The sequence below is a fragment of the Sphaerodactylus townsendi genome, linkage group LG02, assembly GCF_021028975.2.
Source record: "Sphaerodactylus townsendi isolate TG3544 linkage group LG02, MPM_Stown_v2.3, whole genome shotgun sequence".
In the NCBI taxonomy this organism is placed as follows: domain Eukaryota; kingdom Metazoa; phylum Chordata; class Lepidosauria; order Squamata; family Sphaerodactylidae; genus Sphaerodactylus; species Sphaerodactylus townsendi.
Window position 1 is genome coordinate 65737851 of NC_059426.1, and position 20929 is coordinate 65758779.

Sequence of the window (20929 nt, forward strand, 5' to 3'; positions counted from 1 at the left end):
GACCCAAGCCGCGTAAGGCCTTAAAGGTTAACACCAACACCTTGAAAATGATTCGGTATTCTATTGGCAACCAGTGCAGGCGGCAGAGCACGGCGGACCAACAAATTACCTGTTGGTATATATTTCCCTGTGCCTAAGATAAGGGGCAGGGTGTCTAAGCTACACAGACAACCACATAGTATCTTAACCTGTAACATCACTCATAGGCCTTTTACCCTGAATTAATGTTTCCTACAAAAAGACAGAGGATCCAGATGGAACTCACAAGAAATACACCAGGGAGGCAGGGCTCAGTCCTGGAGCTTGTATTTAAGACCTAGCCTAGATGAAATGATAAAGAGTGCCTTTGAACATAAACAAAGTGCTCACTTCAGAGTATATCAATGCTCCAGGGTAGAACCTGATGTTCAGATCTGTAGGAAGGCCCAAGCTCCAACATCTCTGTAGTGCGTATTGGGGTTTACTGTCACCGCAACAAAAACCAAGACAAAAATTTCCCCAACAGGCACAGAACACCAGATTAGAAACCCAGAGAATGGATTATTTCTATCCCTGCTTGGCAAAATCAACCAGGCAGCACTCAGAACTTTCACCAGACTGTATCTCAGCCTCAGGGGTTCCCAGTGTCCCCCTAACCCACCTCCTTTCTGCTGGCTGCAACAATAACACCCTTTTCCATACTTTGGTGGTGGCTCTGCTTTTCTCTTTGCAAGCTCCCCAACAGATGTTTTCTTAGCTGGTGCATGTCATGACTCCACCTGAGAAGTTAACAGCCCTTCAACTCAAAGGGGGAAGGCAATGCAAGGAAGGAGGCCAGACTCCATGCAACATGCACCTATGTTTGTTGTGCAGAAGCTGCCCCCAAGAAGCAGGATCTGATATTTCTGGCAGAATTGTGTTAGCCCTAGTCTGATGCTGGGGTGGGAAGAGTAGACTCAACCCCCCCCCCCCCCCCCAACACTTCAGTTGCATCCCAGAGAATATGGAAATATGTAGCATTTCATAGACGTCACTTCTAATATGTGGCTAGAAGTGGAGGTATTAAAACACTCAAAGTGCACTTCTTCACTTCAAAAATGTCATAAAACATACAGCTGAGAAAATACCATCATACCATTGTTCCTTTGCAAATCTATGTACACTGAATTAACCCCTTACCTTTTAGGTTTCAAATAACTCAATGATTAGAAGATTGTCTGGCCTGGAATAGATCTGCACAAAGAGCTAAGCGAAAGGAGAGAAGGGCAAACAGTAAAAATGTGCAGAATACTTCAAAACTCTTGATCTTTATGTGTACAGCTTGAGGTTTATCAAAGTCTTCTCTCCCAGAAGCAGAAAATCTATAGGTAAGGCAAGCAGGCATGCAAATGCAACCACTGCAACAAGAAAGGAAAGGCTTGGTAGCATCAGTGGAATTGGATAGTTCACTTCCCAATAATTCCATAATTATATATGTATTTCCAATAGTATAACCAAATCAAAGGAGGTCATAGACAAACAGTATGTAGAAAGGAGATTCCTGCATAAGTGCATGTCTCAGAACAGCGCAAGGAGGGGTGGGAGGGGTGCATCAGGTCACCAGGCTTCCAAAAACCTCTCCCCCTGTGAGTATTCAGAACATGCCCACAGACCTCTCCAGCAGTCTTGCATGCCCAAAGCTTGCCTCAGCCCCTGTCAACACATGGTCCTTGAAGGGGGGAGGGCAAAAAGACAAAGAATCAGAAGGTCTTGGAGATGAAACAGCAGAGAGTTCCTTGGCCAGCTGGAAAAGGGAGATTAGTGAGTCCAAGGAAGGTTTCTTGGGGGTTTATCTCCCTCTACATAAAACCTGACATCTTTGAACATCTCCTCAAGAATCTTTAGCGCCCCCTGCTCCTTGCTTGCCATAGTCTCACCCAACTAACAGTCAGTTTCGGCCTTACAGGGACGTACCGCCCACGGGGACATATGGGGTCATATGTTCCTGGGCGGCCACCACTTGGTCACATGGGGGTGGAAAATCATCCCCCCCCCACTAGCCTGAGTTGCGCCTGCCTGCCTGCCGGCTGGCTTGGCTTTCCTTGCACAGCGATGGGCTTGCTGCGGGAAGCCGGGCACAGCCCGCCCTGCTGGCCTTCTTTGTGCTTTGCCAGGTCCAGTGCCAGCGGCCGAGCTCGATGGTGCCGCAGCAGGCACTGGCTGGATGAGCCAGTGCGCCATACACAACCCTGAGCCATAGCTGTGATGCACGTGGGAGCTGCGCCCCATTGGCCACGGAGGACGAATCCAGCGCTGACGGGGAGCGCGAAGGGACAAACGGCCGGCCATTCAGCCTCCACACAGGCGCACTCTGCCCGCCAGCAGAGAGAGGGGACCAGAGCTGGTGCAGGCCCTCCAGAAGCACTGTCAGTCCAGACCATGGGTCCCTCCTTGCCTCCATGAATGAGCCAGGAAGTGGCTGCCTGTGGGCGCCCTTCTGATTGCCATGGCCCGCTCAAGACCCAGGTGCTCCAAGAGGCTGTGGAATGACAGGATGCACCAACCCTTCCACGGCATGTCTGTCAGTGAATGGGACAGGTTCAAGTGGGCTGCAAGGTCTGGAGGGCTGGAGACCCCAGAAGCAAACAGCAGAATCCACCCTGGTGACTGCAGCCAGCCCACAAGTGAGCCACTTGGAGGGTAGAAAACTCAGTTCTTGTCCTGGGCTCCATTTTCTGTTCAAGGGCTGTGACTCCCCTCGGAGACTTGGAGTCTCCCTCTCCCTCCCCCCACCTCCTAACAGCAGCCTAATCAGAGTGACCCGCTGCGCACCCTGCAGAATGAGGCAAGCCAACCTTCTCCCTGGAGTGACACCTCCCTGCTCCGCCAGTTGTCCCTGTGGCTATTTTGCCTCCCTCCTCGGAGCCCTTACCTTCCTGTCCGACTCTGGGTGCGACCCTCTTCAAACTCTGAGGAATTTCCCTGCGTGAGAAACCAACATGTCCGGAAAGCAGAAGGAGCATTCTCAGAAACTACGGCGGAGGAGGAGGGAGGGGAGGGAGGGACGGAGCAGGAATAAACGCTTTCAGTTTCTGCCCACTGACAAAGTGGAGCCAGCAATGAAGCGGGAGGGCTTCCCCACGAAGCGAGAAGCTGAAAGGAAAATGCTCAAATTAAACTTCGGTGACGGAGATCCAGTGCTCTTTAAAGCCATCGAAACCACTGACGGAAAGCTCATGATCCCCAAAAGTTGGGACTGTAGGCAACAAGTGATTGCGAGACGGTGTAATTGCTGGAATGGGCAGAACGGCTATTCTATAATCATTGCCAAATTAGGCGGGGGTGGATGGCAGGCAGCCGAGAATGGAAATGGTTTGTCATGCAACTTTTTAGTATCCCCGTTCCCGCCACCATATGGAACAGGAAGAAAGTGAGGTGATGCTTGCCCCGGCCTCCCTTCTCCTTGCCACGTACTTTTGCAGGTAGCCCAGAACAATATTTGAAAGAGACCACTTTTAAAGGGAGATGTGGGAGGGAGGTTTATGGAAACAAAGTGAAGATGGTGTAGAGCTGACTTTTATGTTGGGGAAGGGGGCCGGTCATCTGGTTGTGACCCGCCCCCCTGGGGGGGAAGAGGGAGGGGAAAAAGCCGGAAGGGGTGAGGAGAGGATGGGGCCTGCCATCTGGTGGAGGTCCCCCCACCCTGGGGAGGGCGGAGTAATCAGGTCCAGGTCCGCCCACCCACCCTTGGGGGAAGGGGGATGGTCGTCATCTAGTCATGGCCCACCCATGCGGGGGAGGGATCACAGCATCTAGTCATGCCCCCCCTGGGGGAGGGCCCCATGGCGCACCCATTTTGAGGGGAGGGGGAAAGGGGAATAAATGTTTCTTATTAATATGGGGGGGGGGGGAATAAATGTTTCTTAAATTGTTTACATTATATTAGCCAACCTCCTCCAGTTAAAATATATTTACAAAAATAGATTGGAACATGGTCAGTCAATTTGGTCTGCAGACCAGTTACCTGGGATTCATTCAAAGAACCACAAAACGTCCCCAGCACTCCAAAAGATGGTGCTAAATGTCTTGGGGAGAAAAGGACTGGATTTGGGGACTGGATAGGAAGAGTGCACTGAATCATGCATCCCTCATGATTTTTATTAGGCACTAGTGATTTGACCCTCTTCCTTCCTGTTAAGACAGGTTGAGTTTATAGTGCACCTGTGGGTACTGCGGGTTTATTTAGGTATCCTTTGCTTATTTTCAGTGGGTACCCAAAATACCCAATAGGTGTCCTGGCCCCCATTGCCTCATTCTATTTCAGATAGCCAGCTATGTCTTTCTTCCGCCTTAGCATCAATTTTGCATCAGCCGGAAGGTGCCACTATAAAGAGACTGTTTGGCTTTCAACTTCCCAATACATTGTCATTGCTCACAGGACACCCTGTTAGCCTTTTAATGATGGCACTTGGGATGCCAGTCTCCAGGTGGGGCTTGGGGATCTTCCAGAATTATAGCTCATCTCCAGATTACAGACAGCAGCTCCTCTGGAGAAAATTGATACTTTGGAGGGTGGACTCCATGGTATTGTACCCTACTGAGGTCCCTGTCCACCCCAGGCTTCACTCCCAGATCTCCAGGAGTTTCCCAACCTGGAGCTGGTCAGCCTAACACCTCCCATCCCCCACCAATGGCCAGTGGGGATCTAACACCAACCCCCTGTTCTTAGGATTCCCATGTGCCATCGCTCAGTGAGACTGGGGGCTCTATAGCTCGACATGTAGAATCCCAAAGGATATTTGGGGGGGTGGGTATGAAGGCAGTCACTTCTGAGCTCTTTGTTCATACAAGGGTCGGTGATTGGATCACTATGCCAGAGAGCAGATTATGCACCAACTGGCCATTGAACTGAACAGTCAATACGGAAGCAGCTTCTAACAACAGTTACCCCCAGCTTAATTTTGTACTCCTTCAAAATGGTTCCTTTTGAAGGTGGTGGGATGTGTTGATAGTCCAGTATCAATTATCGTGTTCCTGCTAAATCAGGGATCATATTCAACACCTCTTTCAGAGATACTCAATATATCTGGGCTATTTTGTATTGCCAGCATTTCATCACAGGGAAGTGCTGCGGTTCAAGGCTACAACCACAGCTGGTTACACAATGCAGACTAATCCTTATAAAGAAAGATACTGGTTCTCAATATAAAATGGACTAAAATGTTTAGTTATTATCAGGAGCTAGGCTAAGCACGCATATTCCTGTGATTCTGAAGTCACTCCATTGACTGTCCATCAGTTACTGGGCTCAGTTCATGGTACTGACGTACAAAACCCTTCATGGACTTGGTCTCTCATATCCGTGGTCTGCCTTTCCCCCTATGCTCTGCCATGACAACTTCACTAATCAGAGCAGGATTTTCTGCAGGTGCCACATCACAACTGGAAAAAAGAAACAACTGCTTGTTCTGGTATTCATGAGAGCTTTTTAAAACACAGATAATTAGGACTGTACTGTAACAAAATGTTGTAGAAGGATGCTTTAGTGAAGGGGTAGACTACATTACTATGAATGATATATAGTGTCTGATGCAAGTATGACCCTACTATGTAATTTCTGTATTGTTGAGTGTGTCAACTTCATGCTTACCCTTTGTTTCAGCCCAGATTTCATATTTCTGCAGTCCAAACCTTATTGCTTTGTTTATTGGATGTCCCACCTGGCTGACTGTATTTGACCTATTCTGTGTAATCTGCCTTGAGCCTCAGTGAGAAAGGCAGACTTATAACGTAACAACCAAGTCATCGTTGGAGTTCTTGTTTCAGGTGCCCCTGCCATCTGGGGCTAGATGAGTGACAACCCAAGAAAGACCTTATAATCATGGGAGTTGAAAGAGGTCATACAGGCCATCTAGTTCAACCCCTTGCTCCCTTCAGAATCATCCAAAAGCATCCCTGACAAACATTTATCCAATCACTGCTTGAAGATTGCCAGTAAGGGGGAACTCACCACCTCCCTAGGCAGCCAATTTCACTGCTGAACTACTCTTACTGTAAAAAAAATTTCTACTATCCAGCTAGCACCTTTCACCCATAATTTCCATTATTGTGAGCCCTATCCTCGGCTGCCAATAGGAAGAGTCTCTGTACTTCTCTAAGTGACAGCCTTTCAAATACTTTGCAAGAACAATCATGTCCTCTCAACCTCTTCTTCCACAGACTCAACATTCCCATGTCACACAGGCTTTCCTTGTAGGGCCTGTCTCTTAATCATAGCATCATCCAGGGAGATTCATCTTTCTCTTTTTTCATTATTTTCTACTTTGTTTTGTTAAACATATCCCCAGTAACTGTTATTGGCCCACCCTCCCTTGCTGGTTTTGGTGTTGTACATTTATGTTTTTACTGAATTATTGTATATGTTATTTTAAATGCTGTTTTAATGTTCAAATGTCTTCATGTGTCCATGTTTGCCACCTTGAGTAGAAAAACAGCTTAGAAATGTTTTCAGTAAAATAAAATAAATACATATCCAGACAGCCTGACTCAAGCTGTTTTTCACAGAAGTCAACAATTATTTGAGCAGTATTTAAAATAAGTGTGCATTGGATTGTAGATTTAGAGAATAATTCTAGAAAGCCTACTTAGAACCCTACTGAAGTATACTCAGTGGAGCTTACTCCCTAGAAAGTGTCCCTAGTGTCAAGCTAAACAAACTAATGCAATTCCTGGTCACTCCATTGCACAAACCTAGAATATCACCTTATTCAAAAATATAAATTTTATTTGCACACATGATGTGGATTCCTGGAATTGGAGGTTTTCTATTGGGCATATTAGTTAATTATGAGGACAAAACTTCAAGGGAAGTTGAAAGGACTATGATACTGCACACCAAGGTGGTAACATACATACAGTGCATTCTATACAGGGTACTAGATAAAGCATGGGTTTGATGATTGGGAACAGAGAAATGCGGACATTTTATGGATAACAGTCAATGCTCACGCTGTACAGAATCTGCAGCCTCCCACTTATTGCTGTTCACTTTATGAATCCACCAGTAGCTTCTATACATATGCAGGAGGTAAGAGCAAAGCAGCAGAGCATTATATTCAGAAAAAATGGTGTTCCTTTGAACCTCTGGGGAAGGCTTCAGAAGCAGCCTTCAGATTCTTAATTTCTGCTGCCTACAATCTGCAAAAGGAAGGTGAAGATGTAGACTATGTCCGTGTATATCTTGATGGCTCCGAATACATATTCCTCAGGGCTGATCATATGTTTTCTGTTGCCCAACACCAACTGGGTATCATATGCAAGAAACTGCAAAAAAGGGGGAAAAGAGAGAAAGCAGCTAGTTGTGCGCTCCAAGAGATTAACCAATAATAAAGCATTCTTCCTGCTCTTCTTGGCTATACAAACCAAAACCTAAACTCAAGGGACTAATTCATGTGTTACAAAACTGCAGTATGTGAGAGGGAAACACACCTTCTTGAATCAATATCTCTATTTATTGTACGTACAAGTTACAAAAATCCAGGGACCTCCAGCCTGGTGGAACAAACTGCCAAGTGAGGTCAGAGCCCTGCAGGAGTTGTGGCAATTCAGCAGGGCCTGCAGAAACATGGCTGTTCCACCAGGCCTTTCCTAACTAGCCAGCCAGATTGAATGTAGTAGATCATCTTGTTTGGTCTCTGGTGGGTGGGGGGAGATCATTTAATGCCATTGCTTTTTGACTGTTAGACTGGTGCTTAGTCTTTATTATTAATTTGATTTAATTTATGTATTGGGGTGCTATATTTTAATGTTTAATGATTGTTTTAAGTTTGTGTTGTGACCCACCCTGAGTCCTGCAGGGATAGGGCAGGATACAAATAAAAATAAATAAATAAATCTCTACTCCCTTGAACATGCACAATGGCAGCCATGACTCTACCTAGTAATTTTCTAATATACAGTGACACACAAGTCCAACCAAGATTTTCCTCCTTTACCTTCCAACGTTTCACCTCATCTCCCATTACATTTACTTCCATTCAGTAGGTTTTAGGTAATTGTTTCCCTGACAATTCCCCACATACTTCTGAGTTTTCTAACTTCTGGACTTCCTAACAAGCACTTTTGTTATTAAACTAATTGCAAAATGTTTCAAGTTATAAGTTCCCAGTCAAATAATTTAAATTACAGAAAACATAAAGTTCTTTATATGTCACTCTTGAAAAATTATACTGGAGAGTAATTCAAAACAACAAACCTTGCAAGGTATTGTGTTTATGGATATTAATGAAATGAGGTCAGGCACGACATTAAACTGAAGTATTCACTTAAATCTCGTGGACTAACCTGAATTAATCTATGTTGCAAGTGTAGGTAAGAATAGTAAAGTGGATATTCCAGCTTCACCTGCACCAACATCCCCCATCTCTTCAGCTTTCCTGGATCATCATCATTTCACAGACCTAAATTCAGTTTTCTTCATTTTTGACTTGCAATATCCAAGTATCACTTAAGGCGTATACACCTTATTGACTTCTACAGTGCTAAATAGCCACTATTTCTGATCAAATTAACAAACTTCCTCCATTAACATCAAAAGGTTCATATTTAACTACATCATGATCAACTGTGATAGTTAGAACTGCCTTTAACTGGCAAGGCAAAAGCCCTTATATTGAAGGGACAGAATTACATGTTAAATTGCCATAGTTCTGCCCTGTGCTTATGCACTATGACAACACACCACAATGAGCCAATGATTCTTTAAATGCTGGAAGATATAAAAAGAGTGCCCTATACATAATATATACTTAGGCTATGCATGGGGTATTTACTGCCCTAATTTGAAAGCAAAGACCTCTTAGACTGGAAAGAAGGGAGAGTCCACATGCAACTTTAAGGGTGAGCAACAGCTGGAAAGGGCAGGAAAAAGAGAACAACAAATGGGAGCACAGCACTAGGATACGGTCAAACCCTTCCACCTATTCTACAGTCCTGTGGCCAGCCTCAAGCCCTTGTGATAGACCAAGCAACAGCTCTACATGAGCCACCTGTCCTTCCACAAAATGGTCCAGTAGAAACTCTTTACTAACCAGGGTGAAAACAATTGCACCAATGGCTGCATACAGCATGTGGAGCCAGTAAATCTGTAAAAGAGAAGACAATTAGTGAGTTGTGCCTTCATTTAGCAGGTTTTCTAGACCTCTTATTTTGGCATAAAGGGCAATAATGGCCAGAAAGTAAATGTAAATGACAAAGCACATTCAGAGGGATGGAGAGATTAAACTATTTTTAAGAGTAAAGTTAGCAGTATTAGCCACTCAAAACTTCTCAATCATAAGAGAACTTCCACTGTGGCAGACAATGGCTACAATCATTTTTAAAAAGTAATATTATGGAAGAATACACATTCTGCTTCAACCGTCAGACTCAGTGACACAAAAACTTCTACACTCTCTCTCTCTCTCTCTCTCTCTCTCTCTCTCTCTCTCTACTGGTTACAGCCATAAGGAAAAACTGCAGTGTCACTTCCAGAACAGCCACTAGGACTGGAATGGCTCTCCCAGGCCCTTCAGGATTCACTGTTAGATACTTACATATTTGAAGGACAGGACAATTGCAGTGATGATCCCAGTCACCATGACAACAATGCCCAACACACAGAACAAGCCAGTACAGGATGTAAAATCAACCTGCCAATGAGACAGACACATACGTTAAGAGAAGCTGGGGAGAAGAGATGCAAACAGCACAATACCCACTCTACTGTATACCACAACCTACCTCCCACAGAAGACTTCAAGGGTTTGCCTGTTCTACAATATTGAGAATCACACACAAAGTTACAGTCGCCCAGACATTTTCAGGCTTGTCTTCATAGCCACATGGGCTATGAACCTGAAAAGTTAAAAACCAAGCCTTGCAGCATAGCAAATGAGAATACCAATTGATGAAGAAGAGAAGAAGAAGAAGAAGAAGAAGAAGGAAGAAGAAGAAGAAGGAAGAAGAAGGAAGAAGGAAGAAGAAGGAAGAAGAAGGAGGAAGAAGGAGGAAGAAGGAGGAAGAAGAAGAAGAAGAAGAAGAAGAAGAAGAAGAAGAAGAAGAAGAAGAAGAAGAAGAAGAAGAAGAAGAAGAAGAAGAAGAAGAAGAAGAAGAAGAAGAAGAAGAAGAAGAAGAAGAGGAGTTTGGATTTATATCCCCCCTTTCTCTCCTGTAGGAGACTCAAAGGGGCTAACAAACTCTTTTCCCTTCCCCCCTCACAACAAAACACCCGGTGAGGTGGGTGGGGCTGAAAGAGCTCTGCAAAGCTGTGACTAGCCCAAGGTCATTCAGCTGGCGTGTGTGGGAGTGTACAGGCTAATCTGAATTCCCCAGAGAAGCCTCCACAGGTCAAGCTGCAGAGCAGGGAATCAAGCCCTGTTCCTCCAGATTAGAATTGGACCTGCTCTCAACCACTACACCACTGGTGCACTGAAGTTATGTGATCAGGGTAAAAACAACACTGAATTCACAGGAAGCCTGGCATTCTCATCTATTAAGGATGAGAATTTCCCAAAGAAATGCAGGATGAGAAATTCCTCAAGGTATTTGCGACACACTTAAAGCAATTGGGAGACAGTATTATATGCAAATCCTACAGTCTTAACAGACACTCACCTTGGTCTGGAAGCAAAAGATGGTGACTATAAAGGCAACAATGGCTGTGATTATCGCAGCAAGGAGAACAGCTCTTGTATTATAATAACTGCAAATGAAGATTTAAAGATTTATTTCACTTGGAGATTTTTTTTAGAAGAAGTGTTTGGATTTATACCCCACATTTCTCAAAGAGGTTTACGAACTCCTTTCCTTCTTCTCCCCACAACAGACACTGAGGGCTGAGAGAGTTCTGAAAGAACTGCGGCAAGTCCAAGGTCAACCAACAGACTTCATGTGTAGGAGTGGGAAAACAAATCCAGTTCACCAGTTAAGAGTCCACCCCTCACATGGAGGAGTGGGGAATCAACCTGGTTCTCCATATTAGAATCCACCACTCTTAACCACTATACTACACTTAGCATTACAGAGCCAGTGGCAAAAGACAAGGTGAATTGCATCCTTATAACATATTGTCAAGAGAATTTATACACACTCACTAATTAGCATATCACAAAAGAACATCATTAATCCTGCTTTGATAACTAAAAGGAACTTTTCATATCCCAAACCCCAAGCACATTTGTTTGGAAGAACATCATTTCTTTTAAAAAAACACCTAATAGTTTGTAGAATCAAAATTGCAACATTTCAAAAGTGGAATAAGTTTTAATATTATATTTTCTGTTCAACAACATTAGAGGTAGCCTGTATACTAGTGGCTGAGAGCACCAACCAGTCTCCCTTACCCCCTCTCCCACAAAACAAGACACAGAGAGAGCTTCCTTTCAGGATAACTCACACATTTCCCAGTGTAGACTGGATTGGAGCTAGAATGAGAATATTTGCTGTAAATTGAGGAATCCAATAAGCTCTCAAACAGAAAGAGAGCTACAGATGATACAATGGAGAAAGCTGCAGGTGGCCAGAATGGCTTTGACCAACAAGAACCTTGGCAAGCACGTTCAACACTCTCAAATGCCTTTATCAGAACTACTCCTTAAATAATAGTTATGACTCTGCAGTGCTACCTGGTTTTTTAGTTAGGAACCTAAAGGGAGAGAGGGAGCAGCTGCAAATATGGGGGGGGGGGGGGGGAGGCATAACTTGCGCCCACAGACCTCTAGCCTCTAACAAAAATTGCTCTCCGAGCTAGTTGCTGAGAGAGGGAAAGAGTGCAGGAGCATCCTTAGTGACTGCACTGTCTTGCTAAGAACTCCTTCTTATTCTGGTACCTATAAAGCTTTGGCATGGTCAGAAGTATGAAGCCTTGGGCCCAAGTGGAAAAGCAAGAACAAAAGTGTTCTTGGTCCGGTGGCTATTGGTCCAAAGTTCCTAATCCAAATCTTCAGAAGAGCCAGCATGGGAGTCAGGACCAACCAAGAGGTAGTCTGCTGTTGTGCTGCTGTTTTGATGTTTATAGTTTTATGTGAATAGTGTATTTTTATTGTTGTAAGTTGTTTTAGGCCCCCTTTGGGAAGAAAGCCAAAGCAAAAAATACCTAAATTCTGTTTTGGTGCATTATTATCCCACCCTTTTCCCAAGGAGCTCTGGGAAGTATACAGACATTTCTCAACCTCCATTTTATTCTTAAAATCAACATGTGAAGTATGTTAGGCTGAGGAAAAATAGCTATTATAAGGTTACCCAGTAGGTTTCACGGCAAGAAGAAATTTGAACTTGAGATTGCTCAGTTTTAGTACAACAGACTTTAATGAAGTCTGACCTCACTGACTTTTGTAACTTGCTAGAAAAAATATTCTGAATTACAGGAACCTGAGCATAGAAATATCATCCACACTAGTCTCCTTTCATCTACTGTATACCAATCTATAGACCATGACATAGCCATCAGCTCAATAAACCTGTGTATAAAACCTAATGATCTGTAGTGCCAAGTTTGCCTCCCCGCATCAGTAGTAGCATTTGTTCAGAAAATGATTTTCTGTTAGAACTTGAATGAAGAGTACTTGCAAGCAAAACAACAGGCTTTTTTTCTGTTCCATTTAACCATTTCTAGATGTTAATTACTGGACATTCTTGCCTTTTTTAACAAGTGGAGACTTAATACAATTCCAGCATAGCCTCCCACTAAACCAACATTCATAATACCCCCTCTAACTTTGAGCCCAAAGTCTTAACTGCTAGAGAGCAAGCAAAAAGAACATTAAAGGAAGGAACTTTTGGACATTACCTAGAAATGGCGCCTGTCATGAAACCCATAGCCAGTGTCTAGAGGAAAAGATAAACAGACAACGATGACCAATAGATTACTGTCTGCCACTACATCACAATCATCAACACGATCTTCAATAACCCCCAATGCATAGTCAAACTAGCTTTAGTTCTACCACATCTAGCGAACAGACTCAGATTCATCCAGCCTCCAAATAAGGGAGAATTTTTCACACTTTCTTTTTGCAACTGACCTTATGAAATATGTTCACTCATGAGAAATAGTACAATAAATAAGACAATGACAAGAATCCCATAACCAGGATACTGTTGTCAACTACTTAGGACAATACGAACCACAGAGAAAGTGATCCTGTTATTTTTACAGGATATGATCTCCAAACAATAATTATTGACTGAATTGCCCCAAATGTTTGTTTAGCAGAGCAATAAACTGTCTCCAGAATTGACAGATAAGATATTAAGCACTGGGGGAAAATCTGGTAAGGAACAATAAGTTCTTCATATCATCGCTAGATCTAGACAGGGTGTGCATCAAAAACAGCCAATGGATTCGACACAAGCAAAATGGTTTGACATACAAATCATTTGCCAGGGTGAAATGTAAGTTTTAAGACATGGCAGATAGTCTAACATAGAGTTTTTTTGGAGTTCTGGCCATTGTTCTACAGTTAAACAGATCCAAATAGCTAAAGCCACTCTTTAACTCTGGGGTCCATCCAAAATATTTCTTTCCACACCACAGAAAGTTTCATCTGACTGCATTACTGAACCCAAGTCCCACAGCAAAACATTTACTTACGAAGATAGACAGAAGGATGATGTTCCATGGAAAGCGTCTCCTGGAGAACAAATGGGAACATTTCAAAGAGGGGTGTCATTTTAGAACAAGTGCAACAGGCAAATCCTCCCAGCGCTAGCCAACCATTTGCCACCACAAGCACCAATTCCAAATGACATCTCCCTTCCCCACTGATGCACCTTCTCTTTTTTAAATGTTAGAGATAAGAAGCAGAAAAATAGCACACTGCCTGTTGTTTCATGGCTAGTCTAGCCCTCACCCCATTAGCACTTTCCCATTATCCAAAAAGGAACACTTTATACCTCTCACTTCCATCAGTCCTCCCCACGTGCTCCTCACATTTCCAAAACCATGCTATGGCCTTATGCCCCTGACACCAAGCCACCTGCAGGAGATCTAGGAAAAGGGTATTCTGGGAACGGTTGCGCTCAGAAGTCTTTCCAGACTGCCTGATTGCCACACGGAGCCATCCACTTAACCTCCCTTGGATCCTGGCATGACAAGTTAGCAAACATACTCACCGTGGACCTTCACAGCACACCAACACCAGATACGTGACCAGGAATACAGCACTGAGGGAAGAAAGCAAGATAATCTTTTAAACTGTAGTGAGATCTCATATCAGGCTGCTCCCAAACATACAACGATTCCAGATGCACAGAATTAGCCTATGAAAACTTATGGGTCATCTAGTAGCTAACTGTGTGTTTATGATCAGCATACAGAGGCCTTTAGGGTGCGGTGGCACACCAGTCCCGATTACTGTCACCCATGCCTCAAGGAGAATATTTGTCTCTGTTGCTTTTTCTCTGCACATCCCATCTTTGCAGAGCTGAGCTTGCCCACTCTCACTGCTTCTCCTGCCATCTTTGTTCCACCACACCTGTATGCATGAGAGGACTAGAGTGAATCTCTTTAAGCTTTTTTCTCCTTTTGCCTAACAGAGGTGATTTTTGCAGCCCCATCCTATGAAAAAAGTAAGGCCCAGTGGGTCCTGTGGTTCTTTCTCCCAGGTAATCATGCCCAGGATAGTTCTTGTGCTCTCTATTGTCCAACACAGTGGTCAAGCGAAGAGGAGACTCTGCAGTGTGGTTAATATGTGGTTAAGGCAATACACTGCTTCTGACTTTAGGGAGAGAATCCTATATGGTTTTTCCTTCTCGCCTCCAGTCATGTCAGAAGGCAGCTAACAATGCCCATCCACAGCTCAGCCATCACTGGCAGGCACAGTATAGTGCGCACGCAGCAGTATGGGAAGGTAGTCGCGTGCAATGCATGGCCATGCAAAGAGGTGATTTTTATCAATCACTTGATACCTCTGACAGCAGAGGCATTGTAAAACATTATTGCTAACAGAAAGTCACAGGTGTGTATGGTTCTTAGGCAGGAGATAGACCTTCCCCAAGAAATCCTGAGATCATCTGCATCCTTTCCAACAGCCTCTATCCACCTCCAACCCCCTCCAAAGGACTTCCAACTGCTGGTAGAGCAGTGAGGAGGACAGCCTGGGAATAAGCATATGGCTCGGGGTCACCTCAGTGGGCCTTCAGACACCTGGCAGCTGCACTGAAAGAAGGAAAAGGAAATACTCACTAAGACACATAATACACAGCAGCATTCCTTCGCACAAAACTGCTTACAGGGGTGCTGTGGAGACAGAAGTAGATACAGAAGGAGAATCAGTACTTACTGTGCATCCCCAATTTCAGCCTATAGACAGCAAACAGAAACTATCACTTCCTTTTAAATTCCAGGTATTGGCCCTGTGGAATCAGTCCAAACCATGAAGAGATGCATGCAACTGCGGTGTCTAGAATAATGCAGTTTTAAGTACACAATAATAGGACCAGGTGTTCTAAAGAACAGGGACGCCAGAGCACCTTTCTCCCTCCCAAAGCACAAGTGTTCAGTGTGCCACTCAACCCTTTCAAAGCAATCTAGGAGCTGTGATCATACAGCAGAAAATTCCAATCTCTGAGCTGCTCTGTATGCTGGTGACCATCATGGAGTTAAGTAGACCAGGGATACAGTTATTTGGAGGGGGTGTGTGTCAAAGTTTATCATACCTGGTACATCATTTGTGATAATGTCACAGGTTCAATCCCTGACATCCTTATTTTAAAGAATCTGGCAATATTTGATGTGAAAGACTCTACCTGAGTACCAAGAGAGCCACTACTGGTCCAAATAGACAATACTGACCTTGATAGAGCTATCACTAGCCCTGTACACACTCTACAGTGAATACATACACATGTATACACCCTACATGTAAATCCATACGTCTGTAAGAAAAAGCTGATGTGCACTCACTTGACATATGAAGTTGAGGACTACTACTTGGATAAATGTGGGGTTTTAATCACACATTAAGCTGTAAATGCATTGGAAGTCACATGAGAATCACTTAACACATGTTAAACAAATATCAGGTTTACACTGTACATTTTATGTGCATTCAGTTTAACTTCAGGTTGATGTAGTCAAACCCCGCAGGGCTGGGTCAGCCGCTTAAGGAATAGGAAGCAGGACGCTGGAGGAGTGTTTCATCTGATGGAGAGCTAGCCATAGGAAGCGCTGGGATCTTTGGATCCTGGATAACTCTGCCTGTGCTGGTCTCTAAAATCTTTTGTATTAGGGTTCTGGGCCAGGGGCGGTAAAGGAGGTGTGGGTAGGGAGGATGATGGAGACCGAGACCTGAGATCACTGAGGTGATGCATGATCTCACCTGGCTACGCATGAGAGGTGTGGAGCGTAGTTGCCTGAGCCTAATCTCACCTGGGGCAAGACCACTGTCCCTGCTACCGTGACTGAGCTTGGGAGAAGTTCATGACCCGTGGACTCATGGTGGGGGATGAGGGAGTGGGGGTGCAAAGCACCAGGCAAGGCCAGAGGGTCCATTGGTTCTAACGGCTCTACTCACGGGTGTTGCTGGGGCCAGCAGTGCATTACTACATCTCTCCTTTTAAGACGTAGAAAAGGGGACCAAATGCTAAGGGGCATTTAAAGGGGACGCTTGTCTCCTCCGCCATTGTCTGGATGGGTTGACCAAGCTGCTGCTGTGTACATTAGGAACTTTGGTTAAGTGGGTAAGGGAAATTGAGGGGCTTCTGTACAATAATGCTACAGGCAATATTAGATACAATAATTGAACGTAAACAAGATCCGATAACGAGGCAATTACACTAAATCCAATGCAGAGCTGTACAATATAATCTCAACCATCCTCCTCCCGCAGCTGTAGCCCCAGTGGAGGGCTGACCACCAATGGGGGCAAAACATCATAATTCCTTGGGATTAGATACAACTCTTGCAGCCTACGAGATTTCTTATAAGGAATTCAATTGGGAAATTACATTTCAGAAAGATTTCAGCAATACATACTATGTACACATCCTCAAGCAACCTTTGGTGATGTAATAACAATAAGTAATCAATAGCTGCAATGATTGTTCATAGGGTCGCTTTGACGAAAGTTCCTGCTGTCTCCTGGAGGCTGTGGGAGTCTAGGAGTAATGTGGAGGTAGGAATTGATGGGCTTCTCAGAAGGCACAGGCCAGCCGGCCAATAGGTCTTGGTGTTACAGGAAATAAGTCCTGGGGGGGCTCCTACAAGGGAAGTTGTAAGGGAGATAGGTCTGGCTTCTTTGAGAGAGGGCACTGACCATCGCTTCGGAGCAGGAGGGATCGAAGGCAGATGGAGCGGGCGGCGGCACACTGGCCCGTCTCTGGGGTGGAGCCTGGGTAGCAGAGAGTCCCCGCAGACAGACAGGCGTGAAATGCAGTACAATGTACAAATAACATAACTTCCAAAAAATTAGGCATGGTAAATAAATTTAAACAATTACAAACATGGCTAAACGACATACATGGGGGCTGATGATGTATGGAAGGAAGGCAACCGCAAGGTTGCATAATTGTCCAATGCATGGCTCTTTGGCTTGGCTCTGACTACCAAAGCTACAGAGCCGCATGGGCGCTAGAGTCCATGGATTCTCTCAAGAGCGACAGGGAGAGCTTACTCGATAGTCTCTTTAGCATTGCAGGTTCTGCGATTCCACGAAAGCAGCTGGTGGTGCTACAAGGCTTGTTCCAACAATACATCTGCCGGGCTGAGAACAACAGCGGAGAGTTCCAAGGGTTGGGATCTTATCAGGGAATGTCCCTGGCTGCAATTCCAAGTTTCCAGCTAGGGGCGTGTAGGAGAGGGAGAGAGAATGGCGGGCTGTAGATGAGGAGCAGCTGACACACAAAGGCCAACCTTGAGCCATAAGTTGGCCCAGGGCTGCCATTCTGGGGGGGCAGCCAGGGCTGGCATCTCAAGGGAAGAATGGGTGTAATTGTCTCCAGAGAGGTCCCTCCCATCTCTGGCCCAGGCTGCCAGTGATCGGGCTCCTCTCTAACAGGGGAAGGGCGTGGGTCGGATCCTCCAGGGGAGGCCCTGGCCCCTTCTCCGGGATGGGGCTGGTCCCAGTATGGCATGAAAGCTGGACTCCTGTATAGAAGAGAAAAAAAAAAAAACAAGCTTAATGCTTCTGTGGCCTTTAAGGCGCTGGCTGAGTTAACTGGCTCTTATAGATGACAATGGAAAGTCTCGAGCCCCTGGAGTGGGGGGGGGGGGGGGCGGTAACTTTTGATAGATAGAGAATAGAGAAGAGTAGCACTTTGGATATGGTCTGCTGGATGAGACCTTGATTACCGACAGGGGAATCCACTCCCTTCTTCTGCTTGTCTTGGCCAAGCTTTCGCTAAGTAGCTTAGCTATCTCCATCTCGGCCAAACGTATCACTCTGGGTAACATCTCAAGGCCAAGAGATACAAGGCAGGAATTGCTCGTCCAAGGCTTCTAGGAGAAGGGAGAGGTCATATCCAGGTCGGATAAGCCTGTTTTGTAAACAATCCTAACCACCGGCCTAAGGTGTGGGTTTTTTTGCAAAGCAACTCTGAACAATCTACAATTATAGTCATATCGAATATAGCATCCAGGGAAAAGACGAGAAAGATGCAAAGAAAAAGGAAGCTCTGGGCTTGAGGTTTGATCAATGAATTTAGCAATTTGAGAGGGCTCTTTGTAAGAAAACCTTTTGGCTGGGATCCTAGATCTAGAGGTGGGGGGGGTGCTACCAGCCCATTAGGAAAGAGGTGGGAGGGCGTGCAGAAAGGAAGGCAGGGGGAAGGGTTTGGAAGCCGGGCCTCCACCTTCCCCTCCCGTAGAAGGGACTCTTGGTCATTTGAGCTCGGCTTCCCACCCCCTTGCTACAGCGGAGGCTGTGTAAGATAGGGTGGCTGAGAGACCCCCTGGTGGCACTGTGGGACTAGCCAGGGAGCCAGCAGAGAATGTGGGAGCAATGGCTGAAAACAGGATCTTGGTTCCAGATGTAAACTTCAAGCCACGCCTACTAAATGTGGCAAGTGTAGGCCCAGATGGACGCATGGCAAGCGTCTCCTCAAGGAGAGAGCTCTGAAGAAAAAGTCTTTGAAGGTTGCCTAAAACTAAGATGGAGGCGGCTTTGAAGCTATGGGTCCCATCGGGTATCCTGGGGAGCACGACGAAGCCAGTCCTATGGCTTACATGGCGGATGCTGTAATGGGCTAAGCCTCAAGGTACTGGGTACATAATCAGGAAGGAGAAAACTTTAATTGAAGCTAATAAGAGCATATAGCTTGTGGGAACAATGGAAAAATCCCCCCCTATGAGGGGGAAAAAAAACTTTAGGGTCTCTTTGAAAGGTGGCAAGACATACAGCCATAAGAAGTAGGCATACAGAGCACATATAGCAACGGTGAACGAGGAGGATTGCAACTCTGATTTGAGATTTTGCCTCTGAGGTGCTGGACGATTTTGCTGCCACTGGGAGCTTTGAGCTTGCTGGCTTTGTACAGGCTTCCAGAGGCTATGAGATCCGGTTTGAACCTTTAAGCAGCTGAGAGGCCAAGGGGGCTTCTTCTTCACGAGGGACCTTTTGGCTTAAGGCCACAGCGGAGCATCTTCCTCTGGCATGCCTCTACTGTCCTGTGGTAGATTGGCTATGGGGCATTCTGGAGGAGGGTCTAAAACGGTAGTCCCTCTGCACAAGCATTTCTTCTGCTGCAATTCAGTGACTGTGGACTCTGCAGAGATTTTGAAAATGCTGCAAGCCATTCTGGGGGGGCAATTCAAGGAGGTATTGCGGACTTTGGAAAGTAGAAGGGGCTAGCAGAGCAGGAAGGCGAAGTAGACGTAGAGGGGGAGCGAAAGTAACCTAGATTTTAGGATTAGCTGAACTTCTAGATTTGCCAGGACTCCAAGTGAGAGCATAGGAGGCAGGGTGTTCAGGGTGAATCCTTGGCAGTTCTCTATGGATGTCGGTCCATACTTGGATGTGGATGGCTCCCTGGTGCATGGGGCCTAGCATGACTTCTGGGATGATGAACAACCCCTGTCCAGCATGGCGGAAGCTTTGGCAAGACTAGCCTAATGGTCCCCGCGTGGGGATGGGATCACTCATAACTGAGCTGGAGCATGGCTTAAGATCCCATGGGGAGCTCCGGGGAAGGGGCTTGAGGTGCTGATCTGGTTCCTGGCTGGGAGATGCCCGGCGCTGGCCTCCCAGCGGGTACTGGGAGCGCCTGCCTCTAGGATTCTCCTGGGGGTCTTCGCCTCTGGGGAGAGACCTCTCCGCCAGGGCTGTAGGCCCTCACTGGCAGCGCCTACAATTCCTCCTCGAAATGTCCCACTTTGCCGTGAATTGAAACACTTCATTCTGGCTGCCTCATGGCAGCGTGAGAGGGCGGCGTAATTGCTCAGGAAGGCTGGGCTTGATGGGCGAAAAGACCCGGCTGTCCCGGGTAAGCTTTGAGCATGTCGGCCAGCCTGGTTCCTTCCTAGGCCTGTGGACGCTTTTATGCACTCCAGCGGAGGCATGCTCTCCCTGGCCAGGGCGCTTAAGGAGTTCGCCTCCTGGGCCTCCCTCGTCAATCTGCCTCTTTGAGGGCCTCCCTGGAGCCCAAGCTTAAGCAACCTCAGCATAGGGCTCCTTTGGAGGCTTCTGCCGGGTGCTAGGGAAAAACTTTGGGCTGGCTGTCCGGGTGCATTGGGACTTCTCAAAAAACGCTCTTGTAGGTATGCATCTAGAGGCTGCACCGTATGGGTACACCGGCAGGACGGTGATCTGATTGTTGGGGTTACCAGCTGAATAGTACCGGCCAGAAGCTGTATGGGCGTGGTGTAGGCGCCAATGGAGGCGGGCTGTCTCCATAGCTTAAGCATTGCTGGCGGAACTCGCTTTCCCAGATCTCACAAATTGTGCAGGGCTCAGGGAGTACGCGAAAAGGTGGTCTTCTAGCCATCTGGAACCATTAG

General features: G+C 45.9%; 2 protein-coding genes across 5 annotated transcripts in view; both read right to left on the reverse strand.

The window, feature by feature from the left end:
* The window catches only part of LOC125427446 (protein lifeguard 3-like), a 33107-nt gene extending 29654 nt beyond the window's left edge, over window positions 1–3453 (reverse strand). For 2 of the 4 annotated variants that reach the window (XM_048486873.1, XM_048486875.1), the window contains exons 1-2: window positions 2891–3453; window positions 1159–1224 (exon numbers count right to left, since the gene is read on the reverse strand). The gene's annotated coding sequence lies outside the window, so the exon portion shown is untranslated. Of the gene's footprint in view, window positions 1–1158; window positions 1225–1631; window positions 1688–2890 lie in introns of all 4 variants that reach the window. The other 2 variants (XM_048486876.1, XM_048486874.1) reach the window with 2 other exon arrangements.
* A 3268-nt stretch (window positions 3454–6721) lies between these two features.
* The window catches only part of LOC125427273 (protein lifeguard 3-like), a 47446-nt gene continuing 33238 nt past the window's right edge, over window positions 6722–20929 (reverse strand). The window contains exons 5-12 of the mRNA XM_048486472.1: window positions 15182–15235; window positions 14110–14160; window positions 13589–13628; window positions 12785–12822; window positions 10612–10699; window positions 9552–9647; window positions 9048–9101; window positions 6722–7281 (exon numbers count right to left, since the gene is read on the reverse strand). Of these exons, the coding sequence (XP_048342429.1) occupies window positions 7135–7281; window positions 9048–9101; window positions 9552–9647; window positions 10612–10699; window positions 12785–12822; window positions 13589–13628; window positions 14110–14160; window positions 15182–15235 (568 nt within the window). The 3' untranslated portion in view covers window positions 6722–7134. The remainder of the gene's footprint in view (window positions 7282–9047; window positions 9102–9551; window positions 9648–10611; window positions 10700–12784; window positions 12823–13588; window positions 13629–14109; window positions 14161–15181; window positions 15236–20929) is intronic.